This window comes from Globicephala melas, chromosome 11 (assembly GCF_963455315.2).
Source record: "Globicephala melas chromosome 11, mGloMel1.2, whole genome shotgun sequence".
Lineage (NCBI taxonomy): Eukaryota > Metazoa > Chordata > Mammalia > Artiodactyla > Delphinidae > Globicephala > Globicephala melas.
The window spans coordinates 89,227,230-89,247,947 of NC_083324.2; the positions used below are offsets into that span (position 1 = coordinate 89,227,230).

The 20,718-nt window shown below is 37.0% G+C and overlaps 1 protein-coding gene across 1 annotated transcript in view; it reads right to left on the reverse strand.

Moving 5' to 3' along the window:
- Nucleotides 1–10,812: 10,812 nt before the first annotated feature.
- Nucleotides 10,813–20,718, reverse strand: part of CAP2 (cyclase associated actin cytoskeleton regulatory protein 2) — a 136,086-nt gene continuing 126,180 nt past the window's right edge. The window contains exons 10-13 of the mRNA XM_030881340.2: nt 20,436–20,559; nt 20,258–20,340; nt 15,549–15,689; nt 10,813–12,448 (exon numbers count right to left, since the gene is read on the reverse strand). Of these exons, the coding sequence (XP_030737200.1) occupies nt 12,338–12,448; nt 15,549–15,689; nt 20,258–20,340; nt 20,436–20,559 (459 nt within the window). The 3' untranslated portion in view covers nt 10,813–12,337. The remainder of the gene's footprint in view (nt 12,449–15,548; nt 15,690–20,257; nt 20,341–20,435; nt 20,560–20,718) is intronic.

The following is a 20,718-nucleotide window of genomic DNA, read 5'->3' on the forward strand; positions in this document are numbered from 1 at the left end:
ATATTGACAAACCCACACCTGATGGCAAATTGCTTTTTAAAGTGTACTTTAGAATAAAGGTTTGTCTGATCTGATACATTGATAGAAAACAATTTGAAAAAAAAAGTATAACCACTGCCATAGGTTTCATCTGAAAAGATGTCCAATGCACCAAATAAAAGATTAAATTTTAAGATAATTTGATTTCTAACTTTTAGAAATACACATTAAAATAAGGCATCTTTTCCGACTCTAGCCAAACTTGGAGTGAGTTGCTCTATGTTTTTCTGCCCGCCAGTGGTTGTCAAAGAGCATTAAGAAATTTATCATCTGTTTAAAAATATTGTATATTATAAGAATACATTTTCTTCAAAACAGACTTTTTTATTTTAGGAATTCAAAGTGATTTATAAATGTGTCAGCATGTTATTCCTGAAAATGGGCGGACTCAAAGCAACATCAATCTCAGTGTAAACTGACTTCAGACAACCAGTAGGTGGAGGAATTTCCAAAGCTAAGAACCACGGCACTCCCCAAACCCGCCTTCAGAATCTGAGAATCTTAAAAGTCATCCATCCAGTCTTCTCCGTTTTATCCTAACAGAAACCAAGGACTGTTGACTAGCTTCACGTTATGTATGTTGACTAGCTTTGAGTTACATATACACATAGAGCCCAGGAAATTCCAGTAAAAGGAAAGACTATTTTAGGTTAGGATTAGATTTTACTGGTGAAATATGAGCATTGGGGGTAAGGTGAAAGCTTTTTAGGTATGTATAGCATGAGATAAAAAGCTGAAAATAAGTAGGGTGTATGAAGAAAATGACTATGACATAAGGGAGGAAAGAGGCCAGGAAGAGAGAGCCCTGGTGAGATGTTGGAAAGTGTTAGGATTTGCATAAAGGTCAAGGAAGGAGGCTGAGTTTGGCTTTGGTCCAGGCAACAATGGAAAACTGTTAAGAAAGACAAAGAACAAATATTTTAAGCTATCGAGTGTCGGTACATCATGATGAACGTGAAAAGAATTGATTTGCCTCTGTCGGCTTCTCCTTTATTTAACAACACCGGAAGCAACCAATCCAGGGGGAAAAGCCACGGAACCTTTTGAGCACGCAGGTCAATTTAGTCCTCAGCTTCCTAACTCAGATTCTCCCCTTGGAACTTCCTCCTTGACCTTGGCACATCCTACCATGCTTCTTCCTGAGCTCCCTCCAAGACCCCATTATTATTTACTTTATTTACATGATTTTTTCTTATCATTATGATAAAGCGGGGTCCCCTGCCAGGCCAGTCTGGAGTTGTAACACGTAGGACATTAACTGAAACTTCAAATCAGCTCCATCCAGTGCCCACTCTGTTCTTGGCCCCCCTCCCTCTTGCGGTCAAAAGAATGAAAAATTCCACAATTCTGCTGGTTTCTTCTCCATTTTCTCTTATCATAGGATTTTGTTGACCTGTATACTCTTTTCTAAATGTAATACCCTGGCTCAGTTTATTCTCACTAGCTAACCATGATAACGTACCTGCTTTTTATACACTAGCCTGCCCCACTCCCACCCCATCAGTTCCGTGCATTGATAGGCCGTATCATGTTTTTGCCTATTGGACTGGAAACATTACTAAGACTGATGGTACCCAGTGTTGACGAGGTATGGAGAAACAGGTTCACTCACAGTTTGTGGAACTGTAAGTCTGCACAACTTTTTAAAAGGACAATTTGGCAGCATCCATCAACATTAAAAAATATCAGACTTGTGACTCTTTAATCCCCCTTTTAGGAATCTACCTTATAGACATAAGATCACTAGGGTAAAAAGATGCAAGTCAAGCATATTTCCTGTAGGATTATTTATAAGAGTAAAACAATAAAAAGAAATGAGCTAGTCATCAAAAATTAAAAGATTAGAAAGTAGAATGATAGTATAACTTGTCAACAAATCCAATAACTAGTTCTTTGAAGAAAAAACAATACATAAAATTCTGGCAATGTTAATTAAGAAAAAAGGAGAAATTATAGCTATAGGACATTAAGAATGAGAAAGAACATATAATTTATAATACTGAAGCAATTAAAAAAATAAACAGAATACGATGTTCAATTTCATTCTAACAAATTTGAAAACACAGAAGAAATGGATTATTTCCTAGAAAAGATAGATTGCCAAAATTAACTAAAGAAGACAATATCCAGTAAGAGAACCTCAGTCTTACAACCTCAAGGAATTGAATTCTACTAATAACCTGAATGAGCTTGGAAGAGGACCCCAAGCCTTAGATGAACACTAGATGAGAACACAGACTGACTGGCATCTTGATTTGATTTCGGTCTGTGAGACCCTGACCAGAGCACTCAAATACATCATGCTCAGACTTCAGACTGCATAAACTAGAGATAGTAATGGACATTAAGTTTGTAGTAATGTGTTATGCAGCAATAAAAACTAACATTAAAGAGTTTTTCTGAGAGTTATATTTTCAGTGTGAATTACACCCTTCATTATAAAATAAACTTTATTGTTCTGTTTAATATATTTACTTTGAATTTTATTGTATTATATATATTATTAGTATTGTGACTCCTGCTTTCTTGTTGTTTGCATTTATTTAATATCCCTTTGCCCATCCTTTTAGCTGTAATATTTTGAGATGCTTTGTTTTAGATCTGGCTTTTAAAAACAGTGTATATAATTATTGAATCAAGTTTTTCTATTCTCATGATATAATTTGTCACATTTATACCTATTTTTATACTATCTTTGGTCTATTTTTTCTCTTGCTCTATTTTTACTATTTCATTCGTCCTTTTATTTTCTGCACTTTGTATATAATTATTATTATTATTTTTTGCTGCTCTGAGATGGCATTTATTGGCTCCCTATATAATTATTTTTTGTGTTTTCTCTTTTCTAGTGTTTTAGAAAGTATGCATTTATCCTTAAAATAATTTTTAAGAAATTGAAAATAAAACGTAAGTTTCTTTAAAGAATTCTTCAAACTATAATTTTGCTCAAAGCAGGGACCATGACTCTTGCTCCTTGTATCCTTAGTACCAATTACATAGAAGTACTTAAAAAATGTTTAACTTGCTGAATTGAAATCACTAGGTTCTAAACACTTGTGCTGTTAGATTTTACCACTCTTTCTGTAAAATAAACATTTAAAAGTATCATTTGATTTTGCCATTCAGACTATGTTTTTCAAGTTGATTATAAAACATTTTCTTCATGTATACTCTTTTGAAACGAAAACCTATAATCTGAATCAGATAAAATAAATTGATGAAAAGGTAACTCTCTTCTTTTGAATATATTTTTAAATTACTGGATGTTTAGTAATCACTAAGAATTATGAGAAATTTAATAACCAAATGCTCATGTTTACTCTGACAAATTCAAACAATAAGAAGAATCAAAAGTGGAAAGATTCTTTCCTCCAACCCCATACTCTGAATATAGCCTTTGTTGCCATTTTAGTGTGTATCTTTCTATATTTTTCTCTATGCTATAATGATGATGATAATAATAGTAACTAAAGCTTCTATGACCTGTACTGTGTGCTATGAGTATATTTATTTACTCCCTAAAACAACCCAACAGCTAAGTACTATTATTATTATAGCTATGTTAAAGATGAACAAACCAAAGTGTAAAGAAGTGATTTTTTTCCTCCCAAATCATACAGCCAGTAAGTGATAAAACTAGGATCCAAGCTCTCAACCACTATACTAAACTGTCTCTCATCAAATATATATTTACATCTTTATATACAAATATAGTTCTTTTAATTACATACTTTAATAAAAATTTTCTTACAATCTGTTTTTCTGATACATGCTCATTTTAATGTACTCTGCACATCTTTCAAACTCTTTAGAGGTATTTCTAATGACTGAATCAGTAAATCAGGGATTTCTGGATAGCATATTAGTTTTGGTAGACTAGCCTTCTCTGATAACTAAATCCAAATATGTAACAGTTTAATCACAAGGTAATTTTATTTCCCATGTAACTACCTAAAGCAGGTCAGGTCAGTGAGTGGCTGTCTTCCATATTGTAACTCAGGGACCCAGGCTCCTTCTAACTTGTTATTCTTGCGTAACAAGAGCATATTGTCATCTGCATGATTGAGGCTGGTTGCCATATCCAGGATCTGGCTGGTGGAAGGGAAAGGGAACATGAGAAAATATGCTCTCTTAAAAGACTAAGTCCTGAAGTGGGATTTACATTACTTAATACTTACATTCCCTCAAGGAGCATCTAGTCACATGGCCAACAGACTGCAGTGGAGACTGGGAAATGCAGCCTAGTAAGGAAAGAAGAATAGATCTTGGTGGTCAACTAGTGACTCTGCCACAGGCAGTTTTGTTGTATATTTGAAAAACATTTTAACACACTGACCTCATTTTAAAAGAATTACATGTCTTTAAAGGTGTCACAGGCATTTGTCAAATGGGCACATCTCTGGTTTGTGGCCGATCCAGAATGAAAACCGTAGCTTCTGATTCCCCGCCAAAGTTCTTTCTGACTAATGCAAGACTTATTTTACTTTTTTGAAGCGTTAACGAAGTGTGAGCTTTTTTCCCCTGAAGATAAATTCTATTGGAAATATGTCTGTCTGGTAGATGAAGAGAGACTTATTTCTGTAAACTAAAGAGTATGGAATTAATTTAATTTGAGAAAATAGTTGTCTAGCCAGTTGGTAGAAACAGCCTGCAGAATGTAGACGATATTGTTGGTGCAATTATTTTAGATGCTAACAAAGGAGAGAACATTTTGATAACTCTCTAGAGAACCAGATTTTAGTTGTTAATGATGGGACATCACTCCCTGAATTCCATATCCACTGAATGGGCTTATATTAAAATATTCTTTTTGTTCAGACAATTACACATGACCTGTGAATGAGCATATAGTAAAATATTGGCCACTTAATCAGGTAATCTGGATGGGTAATTTGGATACCTTAGGTTTTCAAATACTATTTCTTTTTCAATAGGCATATACAATTAATTTCTTTTTGCCTTAGTTAGATAAATATAAAAATCTGTTTTGATTTGCCATTACAGTCAGAGGTAAAGAAGTGAGATTCACAATGGTGGAGGAAACTCCTGGTTTTTTTAATCCAATTTTTCTCTATCCCAGGATATGGAGAATATATACAACTTACAACTCCTTTAAATATCCTATTGCCATAAACTTGTATCATTTCCCTGAAGACACATATGATACATGGTTCTTGTACAATACTTCTCTGGACCTCCATACATCTTTTAGTAATGCTACCGGATGATGTCTTTAAATATCCACAAAGGATCAAAGATTTTATCATGTTTGATTGCAGAAGGCAATTGCTCCCCCCTGGAACTGTCTGCATCTGCCTAACTCTGATATTTTCTCTATAGCTTTTAAGCTGAAGAGGAATACCTGAAGCACGGGGTGTCATAATATCAGCTGCACGCAGGGAAGGCTGCTGGGGAACATGTGTCATTAGCTCATCCCTGCTAGGAATGTGTACCATTCATTATATGTGGGCATGATTATGCCCTATAGGGACCATGAGCAGGAAAGTACAGTCTTCCCAAACAGATCTCATCATACCAAACAAATCTACAGAACTGTTATGTTCATGGGAAGGCTTCCTATTGCAAGTTTCTTGGCTTATGAGTTGAAATGAGGCCATAGAGTTATTATTAAAAATAACAAAAAAAATTTAAACGTGTACCTTCTGATTAGTTTCTAAGATGAATTACTGACACCATGGAAAATTACTAATTGAATTTTAATGAAAAAACCCTTGTGATATTGGTGAAAGAAATTTAATAATTAGTATCATGGTTTAGTAAGTGTGGTCAATGATGTATTTCTTTCATCTGGATCTTCATTTCAGCATGAAGTATCATTTTTTAACTATGAGGATCCTAAAAAGCAAGATATTAAAATAAAAGTTGACTTAGAACTCAAATATTCAAATTTGTAGTTTTAAGCAAGAATTATCTTTAAATATAAGTACCTTGTACTGGAGGGAAACCTGAAAAAAATTCTCTACCAACAGACAAACATTATCCTTCATTAGTTACATATTCTTTGCCATGTTACTAGACAGTACAGGAACAAAAAACATTTGGAGAAATATGGATGAATTATCAAGGGCTAATCTGAGTTGGTTCATTTTTCGCTTGTAGCATAGATATAAGCTTCATCATACACAGAAACATTAAAACGGTTAAACTTGCAAAAGATATCTGTGAAAGACTATAAAATCAGCTTTTCTCAGCTGAGGCAATTAAAGTCTTTAAAATTATATGTGTATCTCAAGTGGTGCAGAAAGTGCCAATGGTTTAAAATAATTCTTTTGCAATGAACATGTTTAATGAAAGTCATTTTAAAAAATATTATACTTTTGAAATGATTCTTAAGGATTTGGTATCAGACATAATGAAAAGACTCCAGACCCATATCCAACCACCTATTCTCCATTTCCAATTAAGTGTCACAAAGATGCCCTGAGCTAAACATGTTCAAGACTGAACCATGGTTCCCTCCAGATCCTGGTTCTATTTCACTGTTTCCTATCACAGGAAAGAGCTGATTTTACATCTATGATGAAAGGTATGAGGAGGCTACGACTGAAACTAGAAATGCAGATGAGGAAAATATGCTATGCGTGGGCAATGTGCATTAATTTTAGCCATGATGAATGAAGTTGGGACAGGCAGGTTGAAATACTCTGTGGACACCTGGAGTTAAGAATCTGGGAAGGGACTTCCCTGGTGGCGCAGTGGTTAAGAATCCACCTGCCAATGCAGGGGACACAGGTTTGAGCCCTGGTCCTGAAAGATTCCACATGCTGCGGAGTGACTAAGCCCATGCACCACAACTACTGAGCCGTGTGCCACAACTACTGAAGCCCGCGCACCTACAGCCCATGCTCCGCAAGAATAGAAGCCACTGCAACAAAGAGTAGACCATGCTCATTGAAACTAGAGAAAGCCCGTGTGCAGCAACAAAGACCCAATGTAGCCCAAAATTAAAAAAAAAAAAAAAAAAAGATTCTTGGGAGATGGATTTGAGTTGGAGAGTCATCTACATAGAGGTGATAGATGAAGTTAAGGGAGAGGAATGAGCATTTGAGACAGGGGGGGAGGTAGAAGAGACAAGAGTCAGAGAAGTCTACTGTGTATCACAAAATCTAAGGAAGTTTAATGAGAAACAAGAAGCATCAAGAATCTCAATGGATGAGGAATGAGATAAAGCCACTGGATTTAATGACCTTTGAGAGTTTCTGAAACTTGGTGAGACTAGAAGCCGCATTACAAGGTGATAAAAAGGTGTGTGTGTGTGTGTGTGTGTGTGTGTGTGCATGCTCACGCACTCCACTCCTTGCTCTATCTCTAACTGGCTGCTTGTCTTTACACAAGTTAATGTCACTGGACCTCAGCTTTTTATCTTTAAAACGAGGGGATTCCCTTGATAAACACGTCTAGATTCTAGGAAGTTGAGGTAGATATTTTCAATGAATGAAAGAGTAAATAAAACTAAGTGTATTTCCTACCAGTTCTAGAAATACTTTTCATAGATAAGGAGAAGTGGTTAGTACTGACTACTCACTTCAAGACATCTTGCTGTGAAAGCAAGTTTATCAGTAATAGATTAGCTAATGGAGACAGTATTATCAAGGAAAAGATTTTCAAGGCAGCGAGGACTCTTTTGGATTATTTCATCATTTTGATCATATAAAATGATACTTTGTATTATTACAAAGAGAGATAGGAGACCCTTGGCATTTAATTTTTCTGACATATTTCTGTTTTGACTTTTTGTGAATGTGTACAACATGCAATTCTGCGAAGTATGGATTTCTTACTCCTTTGACAATATTTATTAGGTCACAGCATTGGTAACACTGGAATTCAACGAAGTACAAGAAAAAAAAACATATTGGAAATGCAGTGCTGTCTTTGGTAATTGTTTTCCTATACATTGCCAAAGGTTTTGTTTTTGTTTTTCTCTTTTTCTTTTTCAATAAATCCAACCTGCTCAAAAAGCCAGTAGGTGATTTAAGGCATCAAGGCTGGTAAAATAATTCTGTGAACCTCAAATGCAGATGTTCAATATCTTCAATGAAGTATTTTGAAAGGCGGACGCCAAGTCCAAAGCTGGTTGAGAGATTCCAAGAATTTTGAGTGAACTTATTTCTCATTATAAAATTATTACTATGTAATAGGTATATAGCAGTTTTTTAAAAGTCTTTTCTTGCCACAAATTGTTTTCCTCCACACGTTTATAAATTTATTCTAAAAGTTATTTATATTATATATTTAATTATATAGTATATATAATACTCTATTACATTTATAAACTACATTTATTTTCTGGGATGTTTACATTAACAAAGATCAGTGAAGGGGATTCTCTCAGTGAAGAGGCCTTGAATTATAAAACTGGATTCTAACTGTCACTGTTTGCAGATGACATGATATTCTATGTAGAGAACCCGAAAGCCTCCACAAAAAAACTACTAGAACTAATAAGTGAATTCAGCAAGGTAGTAGTATAGAAGATTAATAAGAAATCTGTTGCATTTCTTTACACTAATAATGAAATATCAGAAAGAGAAGGTAAAAAAAAAAATCCTGTTTAAAATCATGTAAAAAAAAGTACCTAGGAATAAACTTAACCAAGGAGGTGAAAGACCTATATGCTGAAAACTATAAAACACTGACAAAAGAAACTGAAGAAGATGCAAAGAAATGGAAAGATAATTTGTGTTTTTGGATGAAAAGAATCAATATTGTTAAAATGACAATACTATGCAAAGCAATCTACAGATTTAGTGCAATCCCTATCAAAATACCCACAACATTTTTCACAAAACTAGAACAAATAATCTTAAAATTTATATGGAAGCCCCAAAGACCCAGAATTTCCAAAGCAATCCTGGGAAAAAAGAACAGAGCTGGAGGTATAACCCTTCCAGACTTCAGATTATACTACAAAGCTACAGTAATAAAAACAGCATGGTAGAAGAAATCTAATGGTTAAATTTTCCATTTGTATTTTATTTTCTTGAATACTTTTTTTCATAGTTGTCTAAGAAGATTTAAAAATCATTACACTTTGGTCAAAAAAATAATAAATTTATCTTATAAAAAAACAGCATGGTATTGGCATAAAAACAGACATATAGATCAATGGGACAGAATAGAGAGCCCAGAAATAAAAACCCATACACCTACCGTCAATTAATCTATGACAAAGGAGACAAGAATATACAATGGAAAAAAGACAGTCTCTACAACAAGTGGTGTTGGGAAAGCTGGACAGCTACATGTAAATCAATGAAATTAGAACATTCCCGCACACCATACACAAAAATAAACTCAAAATGGTTTAAAGACCTAAATATAAGACATGACACCATTAAACTCCTAGAAGAAATCATAGGCAAAACATTCTTTGACATAAATTGTAACAATATTTTCTTAGATCAATCTCCCAAGGCAAAAGAAATAAAAGCAAAAATAAACATGTGGAACCTAATCAAACTTAAAAGCTTTTGCACAGCAAAGAAACCGTCAACAAACAAAAAGACCTATGGAATGGGAGAAAATATTTGCAAATCATGCAAACTACAAGGAGTTAATATCCAAAATATACAAACAGCTCATACAACTCAATATCAAAAAACCCCCAAACAACCCAATCAAAAAATGGGCAGAAGACCTAAATAGACATTTCTCCAAAGAAGACATACATATGGCCAACAGAGATGTGAAAAAACGCTCAACATTTCTAACTATTAGAGAAATGCAAATCAAAACCACAATGTGGTATCACCTCACACCAGTCAGAATGGCTATCATCAAAAAGTCTACTAACAATAGTGTGGAGAAAAGGGAATCCTCCTACACTGTCGGTGGGAATGTAAATTGATGCAGCCACTAAGGAGAACAGTATGGAGGTTCCTTACAAAACTAAAAATAGAACTATCATATGATCCAGCAATCCCACTCCTGAGTATATAACTGGAAAAAACAAAAACTCTAATTTGTAAAGATACACGCACCCCAATGCTCATAGCAGCACTATTTACAATAGCCAAGACATGGAAACAAACCAAGTGCCCATCAATAGATGACTGGCTTAAGAAGATGTGGTATATATATACAATAGAACACTACTCAGCCATAAAGAAATGCAATATTGCCATTTGCAGCAACATGGATAGACCTAGAGAATATTATGCTTAGTGAAATAAGTCAGAGAAAGACAAATACTATATATCACTTATATGTATACAAATAATAAAAATGAATAAAACTTAAAATAAAAAATAATACAAATGAATCTAATGATATATGCAAACCACAAACAGATTCACAGACATAGAAAACTTATGGTTACCAAAGGCGAGAGTGCAGGGGAGTGATAAATTAGAAGTATGGGATTAACAGATACAAACTATTATACATAAAACAGATAAGCAACAAGGATTTATTGAATAGCACAGGGAATTATATTCAATATCTTGTAATAACCTAGAATGGAATACAATCTGCAAAAAAATAACTGAATCACTATGCTGTACACCTCAAACTAAACTAATGCAATATTTAAAAAAACTTGATTCTAGACTTTTCTGACAGTTCTTCCAACTGAAAATGGCTTTATCTGATATTTATCTAGAAGAAGCTATTCTTCAGGGAAACTGATGGCATGCTGGGTAAATTCTCTAATTCAACTAGAAAAGCTCAGCTGCATTTTCTAAAGCTGACATACGAGCAAGGAGCAAATCAAAGAGGAAAATATTTTAACACCCTGAATTCATCACAGTATTTAAACAATTAGAATTTTACTTTATTTCAGAATAAGTTTACAGCTGAAAAAAAGGTATTTACTAAAGCCACAACATTCTTCATACGGACAAAAACTTTTCTAGCAAAACTGTGGTACACAAGCATTACTAATTTGAATACTATACGGTTATAGAAGATATTTAAAAAATGGAAATGATGTATTCCAAAGGCTGTACTAGGCACAATATATATGCTTGTATTGGGTCTGCAAGCATTATACTAAAATTCATTACATGTAATCCAAGAAGTTGCAGGTTTTCAGCACTATGTACTAACAAGACAGAAAGGAGTATCAGAGTTACTCTCGCGTTGAAAAAGCATGTACTATCAACACTGCAAAACAGGAGCGGCAAGCCAAGCCAACAAACAATCCCTTAGGCTTTAGAAGTTGTAATATAACTACGGCTTTTTCATTTTCATTTTTGAGACTGGCTAGCGAGTCTGGCAAGTGGAAAAGAAGAAAGTCTATAATAAAACATTAAAGACATCACTTACAAGGCATCTGATATTTCACAGGTTCAAAATTGGAAAATAACAACTGAGCTTGTTCCTAGAGCAACATTGTGAGGTATTATAGAGCAAAAAACACCCTGCTTTTTCCTATCAATCTTTTGGCATAAAAATCTCAGAAAAGTAGGGCTTCCCTGGTGGCGCAGTGGTTGAGAGTCCGCCTGATGATGCACGGGTTCATGCCCCGGTCTGGGAAGATCCCACATGCTGTGGAGCGGCTGGGCCCGTGAGCCATGGCCGCTGAGCCTGCATGTCCGGAGCCTGTGCTCTGCAACGGGAGAGGCCACAACAGTGCGAGGCCCGCGTACCGCAAAAAAAAAAAAAAAAAAAAAAAAAATCTCAGAAAAGTAAAAGTTTTCCAAGTGACATGGCAGAAAAGTATTTAAGATAAATCATTAGAGTTTACTTTTGGTTTCTGGTAACTGCAAAGAATAAAGGTCTTTTCAAGGACCAAGAAACTGGATGTGGTTCTTAGTACGGAACTTATGTTGTTTTAAAAACATGGGTTGAAATATGTATTCAGGCTGACAGTGTATTCATGCTGATAAAGGTGGTAAAAAGAAGAAAACAAAAATCGTACATTTTTTAGAGCATACCACCAAATATATGGAAATTGTCTGAAAGATAAAAATGTACATCTTAGATTCTCAAAGGTTTTATTTATCAACTAGCAATTAAATGTAAGTGTAAAAGTGAGTCATGCAATATTTTTACCTCTTAACTACTGTGATAATGATATGAGGGGAACAGAGTTCTCTTTTTTTTCCTTTAAATGTATAACGCTCACAAGTCATCATGTGGAACTCAAATCACACACAAAGGCAAATCATGAAGAAACGTTAAATATGCCAAAATGCCCACGAAGGCGTGCCAGAAATTATGCTGTTTCTATAGCACAGAATTGTTGGAGGCCAAAGCTAAAGCAGTAGGTGCTACTGCAACTTCTAGGTCTTTAATGCTGCTTTTATTTGTTTGTTTTTTTGATGGGGGGGATTCAGGTCAGGGGGTTCGGGGGTCTCTCAGAAACCATAATTTCTGCAGGTTCAGTGACCAACTTGGATCCATCCCATGCTGTCTTGAACTGTTCAGGAACGGGAAATTCTCTCTGGAAAAAGGCCAGAAGAACAAAGTTATTTAAACCAAGGCTTTGCAAACAGATGGAAGGCTGATTAGTGTCACATGATGGACAAAGACATTTTTATGGAACCCAAACCTGCATCAGGGAGCGATGCATGGTCACGTGTCAGCTCTGTGACTGCCTGCCAGCATCCTCATTGATGCTAGCACTTACTAAGAACCAGGCATTCTGCTAAGCACCAGATATACGTGAACTCAGTTAATCTCTGCAAGAACTTTAAGAGCTAGATATTATTGAGATGCCATCTACAGGAAACAGAGGCCTGAGAGGTCAAGCCTCTGAGCAGCCAAAGATCAAACCTGAGACTTTTTACCCTTGACCCTGCACCAGATTCAAACATGCACTGGGGATCATGCTGAAAGGCAGACTCTGTCTGATTCAGTAGATCTGGGAAAGAGGATGACAATCTCCATTTCCCACAAGTTCCAAGGGGATGCCAAGGCTGCTGGCCCCCAGTCTGAATAAGGGCTTTATCCCGGCATTATGTCTACCCTCTGATGAAATATAAAAATGTGCTGCAAGTTATATATAAACTTGTTGCCCTTCATCCTGCTTTCCTACTCTTCCCATTGGGGAATACATGCCCCCCTTCCACACACACCCCTACACACACACACACACACACACACACACACACACAAAGAAAAATGCAGAAGAGTCAAAATAAAATTAGTTTGGGCTCTCTCCTTTTCCTGGAGAGTGATTCCCCAGTCATTGCAGGAGAGGGCAGGAAAGGAAGCTGAGGAGCGGTCCCCTGAGCCCTGGCTTTGTGACATCCCTGGACTTCCTGTACCGCAGTGTGATAAGCTGGTGCCTGTGCTCATCTGTCGGTGAGATGTGATGTTTCACATCTACTGGAATACACACACTAACACGTATCTTCCTAGATGTTGGGTCCAGCTGTTTCTTTTGGAAGAAGCTATTTATTTAACTACTTTAAAGGGAAGGCCCTTTCTATCATGAGTGGTGAATTCTCCTTGAGTGAAATCTGCAATAGTCTTAAGAGAAAGCAAAGAAGCCACAGTCTGAGAAACCTAGTGTGTGTGTGTGTGTGTGCGCGCGCGCGTGTGTGTGTGGCTAACATCCTTTCTGGGGCTCTTCTTGATGAATAAACCAAGCCAGGTGGAGAGTGCTCCAGAGTGGAGGTACCTCTTTGATGGTAACTGCACTACAGCTGTTCCCAGTCTTTCTTGGGAGTGACATGATAGTAATGTGATGACAGACCTTCTCTGGGAGACTGATTCCCTTCAGGATGAATCATCCCCACCATCTACTTCGAGATTACAATGCCCGTGGCAGGACCTCTGTATTGCTCCCTACTACCCCCAGTTAGAAAATGCGTGAAGTGGGCCATGGACTGAAGACACAAGATAATTCACCTATAGAGGGGAGACTACATTTTCAGCATAAAAGCTCAGGTTCTGAGCTATACTCATCCTTTAGGTCAGTGGATCCCAATCTTGGCTCCACACTGGAATCACCCAGGAAGTTTTAACCAATACAGATGTCTGGATACCACATCCAGGGATTCTAGTTTAATTAGTCTGCAGTGCTCGTCCAAACCCCCATTGCTTTTCTTAGCAGTTCCAGCCAGTTTCCATGAAGCTGAGCCTTCTGCTTAAACAGCTGCAAAGGCCAGGAATCATCCTAATTTTTAGCTTTCCTCTTCTGAAGCTGTTCTGTATTGGCTTTAGCTCTTCAGTATTTTTTTTTTAGGTGGAGAGCCCAAGAGGAGATACTTCTCTAGCTCAGGGTTAGGCTGTCCAGATACCTAGTGACTCCAATGCTTGTGGAGTTTTGTTCTTTAGACTTAAACAATGAATTCTGAACTGAAATATGTGGTGTGTGCCTGGGTAGTGCTCACTGGCAGGTGGGGAAAGGAGAACATGGCAGCAATCCAGTTGTCTGCCTAAGGAGATTAACCTGAGTGCTGACTGCAGTGTAGACAGCTGGTGATTGACCCATAGGCTAATGGGGGGGGGTCCTCTTTCAAAGGTGTGCCTAAGTTACGTTTTCTCCCATCCTTCCCAGTTCACTGCTTCCTTGCACAGCTAGAACCAGAGGGAATGATCTCTGGATTTACTTCTCCACTTTCAAGAAGCAACAACTAGGGACTTCCCTGGAGGTCTGGGCGTTAAGACTTCGCCTTCCAATGCAGGGGGCGTGGGTTTGATTCCTGGTTGGGGAGCTAAGATCCCACATGCCTCTCGGCCAAAAATTCAGAAGGTAAAACAGAAGCACTATTGTAACAAATTCAATAAAGACCTTAAAAAGGGTCCACATCAAAAAAAAAAAAAAAAAAGCAACAACTAATAGGAAGTAATAACTTGCTTTCAAATGGCAACAGCCAGCAAGTCCATCACACTGCATGATGCAGAAAAGGTATTTATTTATGCTTCCTCTTCAGTGTGTGAGAATATCTGCTTGCTTTTTCTAGAAATTGCTTTGCTGGGGAGAGGAGACAAAGAAAATACATGGTGGCTTAGGCTACCGTTTCTTAGAAGGGTCACTGGATGGACTGATAATATCAGAATCACCTGGGTATATTAAAACTACAGATTCCTGGGCCCCCTCCAAGCCTCCTGAATCTAACCTCTGGGTGTGAAGTTTGGGAGCTGGTATTTTCATCAAGCTTCCCAGCTGATTCTTATGCAGGGTTTGAGAACCACTGACATGAGAATACCTATACAAATAGGTCCACTTATTATTACCTCCTTTCCCTCCTTTTTTTCCCCCAAAGTGCTTCTCCCTCTTTTCTGTTTGCCTCCACCATAGCAAAGGAAAATATTTAGTCCTAAATAATATGAACTCAGATGCCTGGTGTACTATTTGATAAGAGCTAGCCCATTAAGGTAGTTATTAGGAAAATGCTGTGAGAATCACAGATCCAGGACCGGGCATAGTCAAGAAACTAACAGGGGAGCAGATAGGTGAAAAGCCACCCTCTGACTTCCTCTCCTGCCTGTGAATTATTCTCCAAAGGAAGGTCAAAGGTTGGGAGGTGATTAATCAGTCTCTAAGAATGTTAATAAGAAAAATTCTTCACAGTCTTTTCAAAGGTACTTACATAATCACCGTCCCGAGGGATAAGTATATTCATCTCAGATGACTTGGCACTCACGATCTCACAGTCTAACGCATCTTCACTGAGGTATATGTGGCAGCCTTCTGTCTTATTAATGGAAATTGTTGGCACTTTCCCCATCACCTGAAATAGAAGGGAAAAAAATCTAGGGCCAAAGCAAATAAACAGAAATTCCAATGTCCCCAAATAAGTACAGTCCACAGGCCTAAACAAGCATTAGGAATGGCTGGGTTAGGGCTGCAGAGGCTGCCTGAATGACAAAGTCTCCAGGGTGAATTAGTACGTGTCATCTGGGGACAGAATGAAAGGACCACACAAGGGGATTCTCAAACCTCAGGGTCGCTTTCCTGACACAAAATAAAGGGACTAATTGGAAAACAGCAGCTAAATGTTCAGAAAAAGTTTCACAACCCCGTTAGTGGATTTGAAACATATATTTGATTTCATGATAAAAGAAACAAGATGCATTTGCTTTCATGTGCTTAAAATTTTAGTTTTGACGAATCTCTAGGAAACTTGGATTAAAACACTCACTAATACTGTCATTTAAGAGTAAATAAATTATTCTGTAATTGAGAAGATTTTTTCCTGAATCTAAATAAGAATAAATAAGAAACACTACAATTCTTTTCACATAAGTCCTTTGCTAGATAAAAATCTCACTGGCTGAATGTGAAGCTTAAATGAGATAATGAGTGTCTAGGTATTCTGAAATGTATTCATTTCAGGAGCCCAAACTGGAGACTTGGTTCAGGCTACTCACTGTATAGGTAAATAGTACCATACACAAGAGGAGGTGGTTCTTTGTATTGTTACAAATATCAAGTGCTATAAACATTATGATCAGTTTTAAATTTCTTTTTTAACAGTCAGTTTTCAGATATTCCCGCCCCCCAAATCTCTACAGGCACAGACTATTCCCCCAACGACCATATTACAACTACATAATTTTCCTTCTCGTAATGGTAATTGAAGTGATAACAACATCTCCTCTTTCACCCTGAAGAATAGGCTGGGTTGCAAATTAAAGGAGCAACTCCTGTGATGGTGAAGGTGATGTAAAGAATTCCTTAGGGGAATCTAGCCAGGTCACCACACTTCTCTGTTTTCTCCTCTCCCCACAGAAACTGGACACCAAGTTGGAATTGAGCCCCAGTGCCAAAAGAAAAAAAAAAAAAAAAAAAAAGGCAGAGGTAGTTTAAGGTCAGGTAAGCACAGGGCTTTGCCATAAATAAAATAAAATAATATCTATATGTATATATCAAGAATGTGTCAGCAGTAATGTTTTGGCAATTTCTAGGTTTATTTTATAATGATGAAGAGCATTTCCATAGCGACCAGAACTGTATGAATACCAGGCAAGCAAAGGGAAAGAAGTAAATTGTCAGTGTGTCTTAGGAGATTCATTTATGAGACAGAGTGGGGTCACACGAGGATAGCACATTTAGCACATAAAATGCTAAAATATCGATGTATCTGAAAATCTGAAAAGCAGTAGACTTTTTAAATAGCCCTGAGAGGATAAGAATTGTCATTTCCACATCATTTTTAGTCACTATTTCCTTAGAGTAAATTATATACAGTACATGCCTTTTTTCCCTGGTACTCTGTAAACATTTTGAGAACAGAGATTGTTCCTTATCAGGAGAACCGGACTAAAAAGTAGCTCCCCTGTTGAGTGACAGGTGCTATGTGACCTTGCCCAGGCCAATGCTCTAGCATTTAATACATGTACCTGTATTCTTTGTTTTTCTTAAATTTATTTCTCTATACGTTTAAAAAAATTTCCACATAATATCTTAGTCTCCTCTCTCCCATAATTTGTACTATTTTTCTAGGATAGTTTGCAAAAAAACAGAATTACTGAAGTAAATCATATGAACTTTCCTCTGTGCGCTTTTCCTCCTTTCAATCTTTTTAACAGCATTATTGAAGTAAAATGTGAAAACATAAAATTCACCTGCTTTAAGTGTACAATTTAATGATATTTAGTGAATTTGTGCAACGATCACTTCAATTCAGTTTTAGAATATTTCCGTCATCCCCCAAATACCCCTCATGCCCATTTATAGCCAATCTCCGTCCTCATCCCCAGGCAGCCTGCACTAATCTGCGTTCTGTCTTTATTGTGTCCAGGCCCTTTTAAAATAGTTTATTAAATGTTTTAAATAGGTAATGACATTCGCTTGGTTTGAACATCCAGAAGGTTGAAGTGTTCAGTAAAATGTCTCTCCCTTGTTTCTGAACCACGCTGCCAAGTTTCTATCCCTCTTGGACAGATAACCATGATTTATCCTTCCAGATTATTTTAAGGCCCATAGCCTTAAAAATGTATATTTCAAACATAGAAGCATACAAAGAATAATACAACAACAATGTAAATACATATATGCCTGTTAAACAGCTTTATCAGAGTTTAACGTTTTGGCTCGTTTGCCTTTTTTTTAGGACTATCATCTTACAATATAGTTGAAGCCCCCGCTCTTCCATCCCCCATCTCACTGTCCTCCTTCCTTCCCTCCACAGATGTAACTACTCTTCTGAATTTTGTATTTACAATTCACAGCAGGTTTGTCTCTTGCGTAAGGTGAACTTGAGCCCTCATGAGTATATTTAAAATGTGCATATTGTTTTGCATGTTTTTGATCTTTATATAAAGGGACACATTACACAGTGCCTATTGTTCTATAATCTGCCTTTGTCACTCAAGGCTGCTTCTGAGATTTTCCTATTTTTATACATGTAAGTGTAGTTCATTCATTTATTTAACCACTGTACAGTATTCTATTAGGTGGATTTATTTATTCATTTACCAGCTGGTGGACATTTAAATTGTTTTTGTTTTTATTGCCATTATGGATAATACTGCAATAAACATTTATCCATGTCTCATCAACATTTGTACTAGAGCTTCTTTAGTGCACACACCTAAGAGTGAAATTGCTTGGTTACAGGCTATGACTGCCTTTGACTTTATTAGATGGTGCCAATTTGCTCTGCACAGTGAGTGTAATAGTTTACTCTCCCAACACTGATGTATCAGGGTTCTAATAACAACGCTTGTACCATGAGACTTTTTAATATACAGGCAGTCCTCAAGTTGCACAGTTCGGATACGCATGCGTTTCAGCTAACATGCCCCTTGCAAAGTAAGGACAGCCTGAATTCAAAACTGTTGAGTGTAAGAAGATATAGCTAATTAATCTGCATTTCTTCTTCTATTAGGCAGGTTGTGCATATGTTCACATATTTATCAAATACTTCACTTTTTCTTCTCTGAATTGCCCTGATATTCTTTGTCCATTTTTCTACTGAGTTGTTAGTCTTCCTCTTGATTTGTGTTAAGTTCTTTTTTTTTTTTTTTTTTTTTTGCGGTACGTGGGCCTCTCACTGTTGTGGCCTCTCCCGTTGCGGAGCACAGGCTCCGGACGCGCAGGCTCAGCGGCCATGGCTCACGGGCCCAGCCGCTCTGTAGCATGTGGGATCCTCCCGGACCGGGGGACGAACCCGTGTCCCCTGCATCGGCAGGCGGACTCCCAACCACTGCGCCACCAGGGAAGCCCTGTGTTAAGTTCTTTATAAATTCTGGTTATAAATCCTTTTTGATTATCTGCATTGCAAGTATCTTTCTTCAATCCATGCCCCATCTTTCAGCTTTGTATGTGATGTCTTCTGTTGAACACATAAATTTTAACGTGGTTAGATTCACCTGTCCTTTTCTTTATAGTTTGTGCTTTTTGACCCTAATTGCTTTTCTACTGATTTTCTTTTGTATTTTATTCTCAAAGTTTAAAAGTATTTCTTTTTATAATTAGGACTTTACTTTTCAACATGGTATGAGGTAGAGATTAGATATTTTTTTCCCACATGGAGGGTCCTAAAATACATCTCCATGTATGTGCCAACTATTGAATGTACTACTCTAGTTAAAAGGGGCAGTGGTGAAAAGCCTAGTAAAACCAAAGAGAACAATCTATACAACTAGCAGCCAATTTTAACAAACATTATCAGGAAACATCAGATAATAAGGGGTGATTAACAATATGAAAACAGTGTAATCAAAGATAGTAGTTATAGCTGGCCAAAGTAAGAAGTCATTTAGCTTTTGGCATGTTATAAAATCCCATTTGGCTAAATAAATATTGCTAAAGCAGTGCAGATTTTCTTCTGTTTTGCAGATTCAATTGCAATCCTGCTTTCCAAGTTGTTTTTCTGATAATCTCATTGACTCTTCAGAAAAACTTTACCCAGAACCAATTTTTCCTGAGGGAAATAAATTCTCTTCAGCATGGTACTATTATGCTAGGAGAACCTCTTAATATTTCGGTTCACTCATTAGTTGATTTATTCCAATCACCCATTCATCAAACATTTATTGGACACCTACTATGTTCAGGTACTGTGCAAATTTCTGGAGCTGTAAAGATTAACTGGCTGTTCTTGAAATAGAAATGGTAAACTAGTAATTGCTGTGCAAGATAGGATGTGTTATAAGAGGTTGAAAAGGGGGAATTAACACTGTCCAAAAAGTAAGAGAGGGCTTCAGAGAGGAGGTAAAGACAGAGCTGTGTCTAGAGGGAAAGAGAATAAGAGTTTTACAGGTGGACATGGAGGGCCCCTTGTAAGCAGAGGGGACGTCTAGGCAAAGCCATAGGTAGTGGGGGCCAGGAATGGCTGAAAGGGTCAGTTACCTGCATCTGAATGTCCTTGGAGTTGATCACTTCCACAATGCCCACCACATTGTCAAACACAAGGCCAAACTTCTTACAGCTGTCTAGGGAAAAAAAAAAAACAATCTGCTAAATTCATTCAGCATATTTATACAAAGCAGCTTATCATAGTAGGTACAGACCCATAATTCTGCCCTACCAATTGTAATGGAATTTATTTTCCCTTTTATCTGTAGAGTAGACTTGCTGCATTTGAAAATGTAAGCCACCTGTCTCAGTTCAGCCTCTGAAATCACAAGGTCATTCCTGTCCTCTTGGTATTCCTAAAATTAAAACATATGCAAATATTAAATATAAGGATGCATAAATCAAGTCCACCGCATGCTGAAATTACTGTGGAGCATTCACCAGTTACAGCTTCTCAATATGTTCTTCCTTTAGGAACCATTTTCTTAACAGACCAAACCGCAGGTCTGACTTTG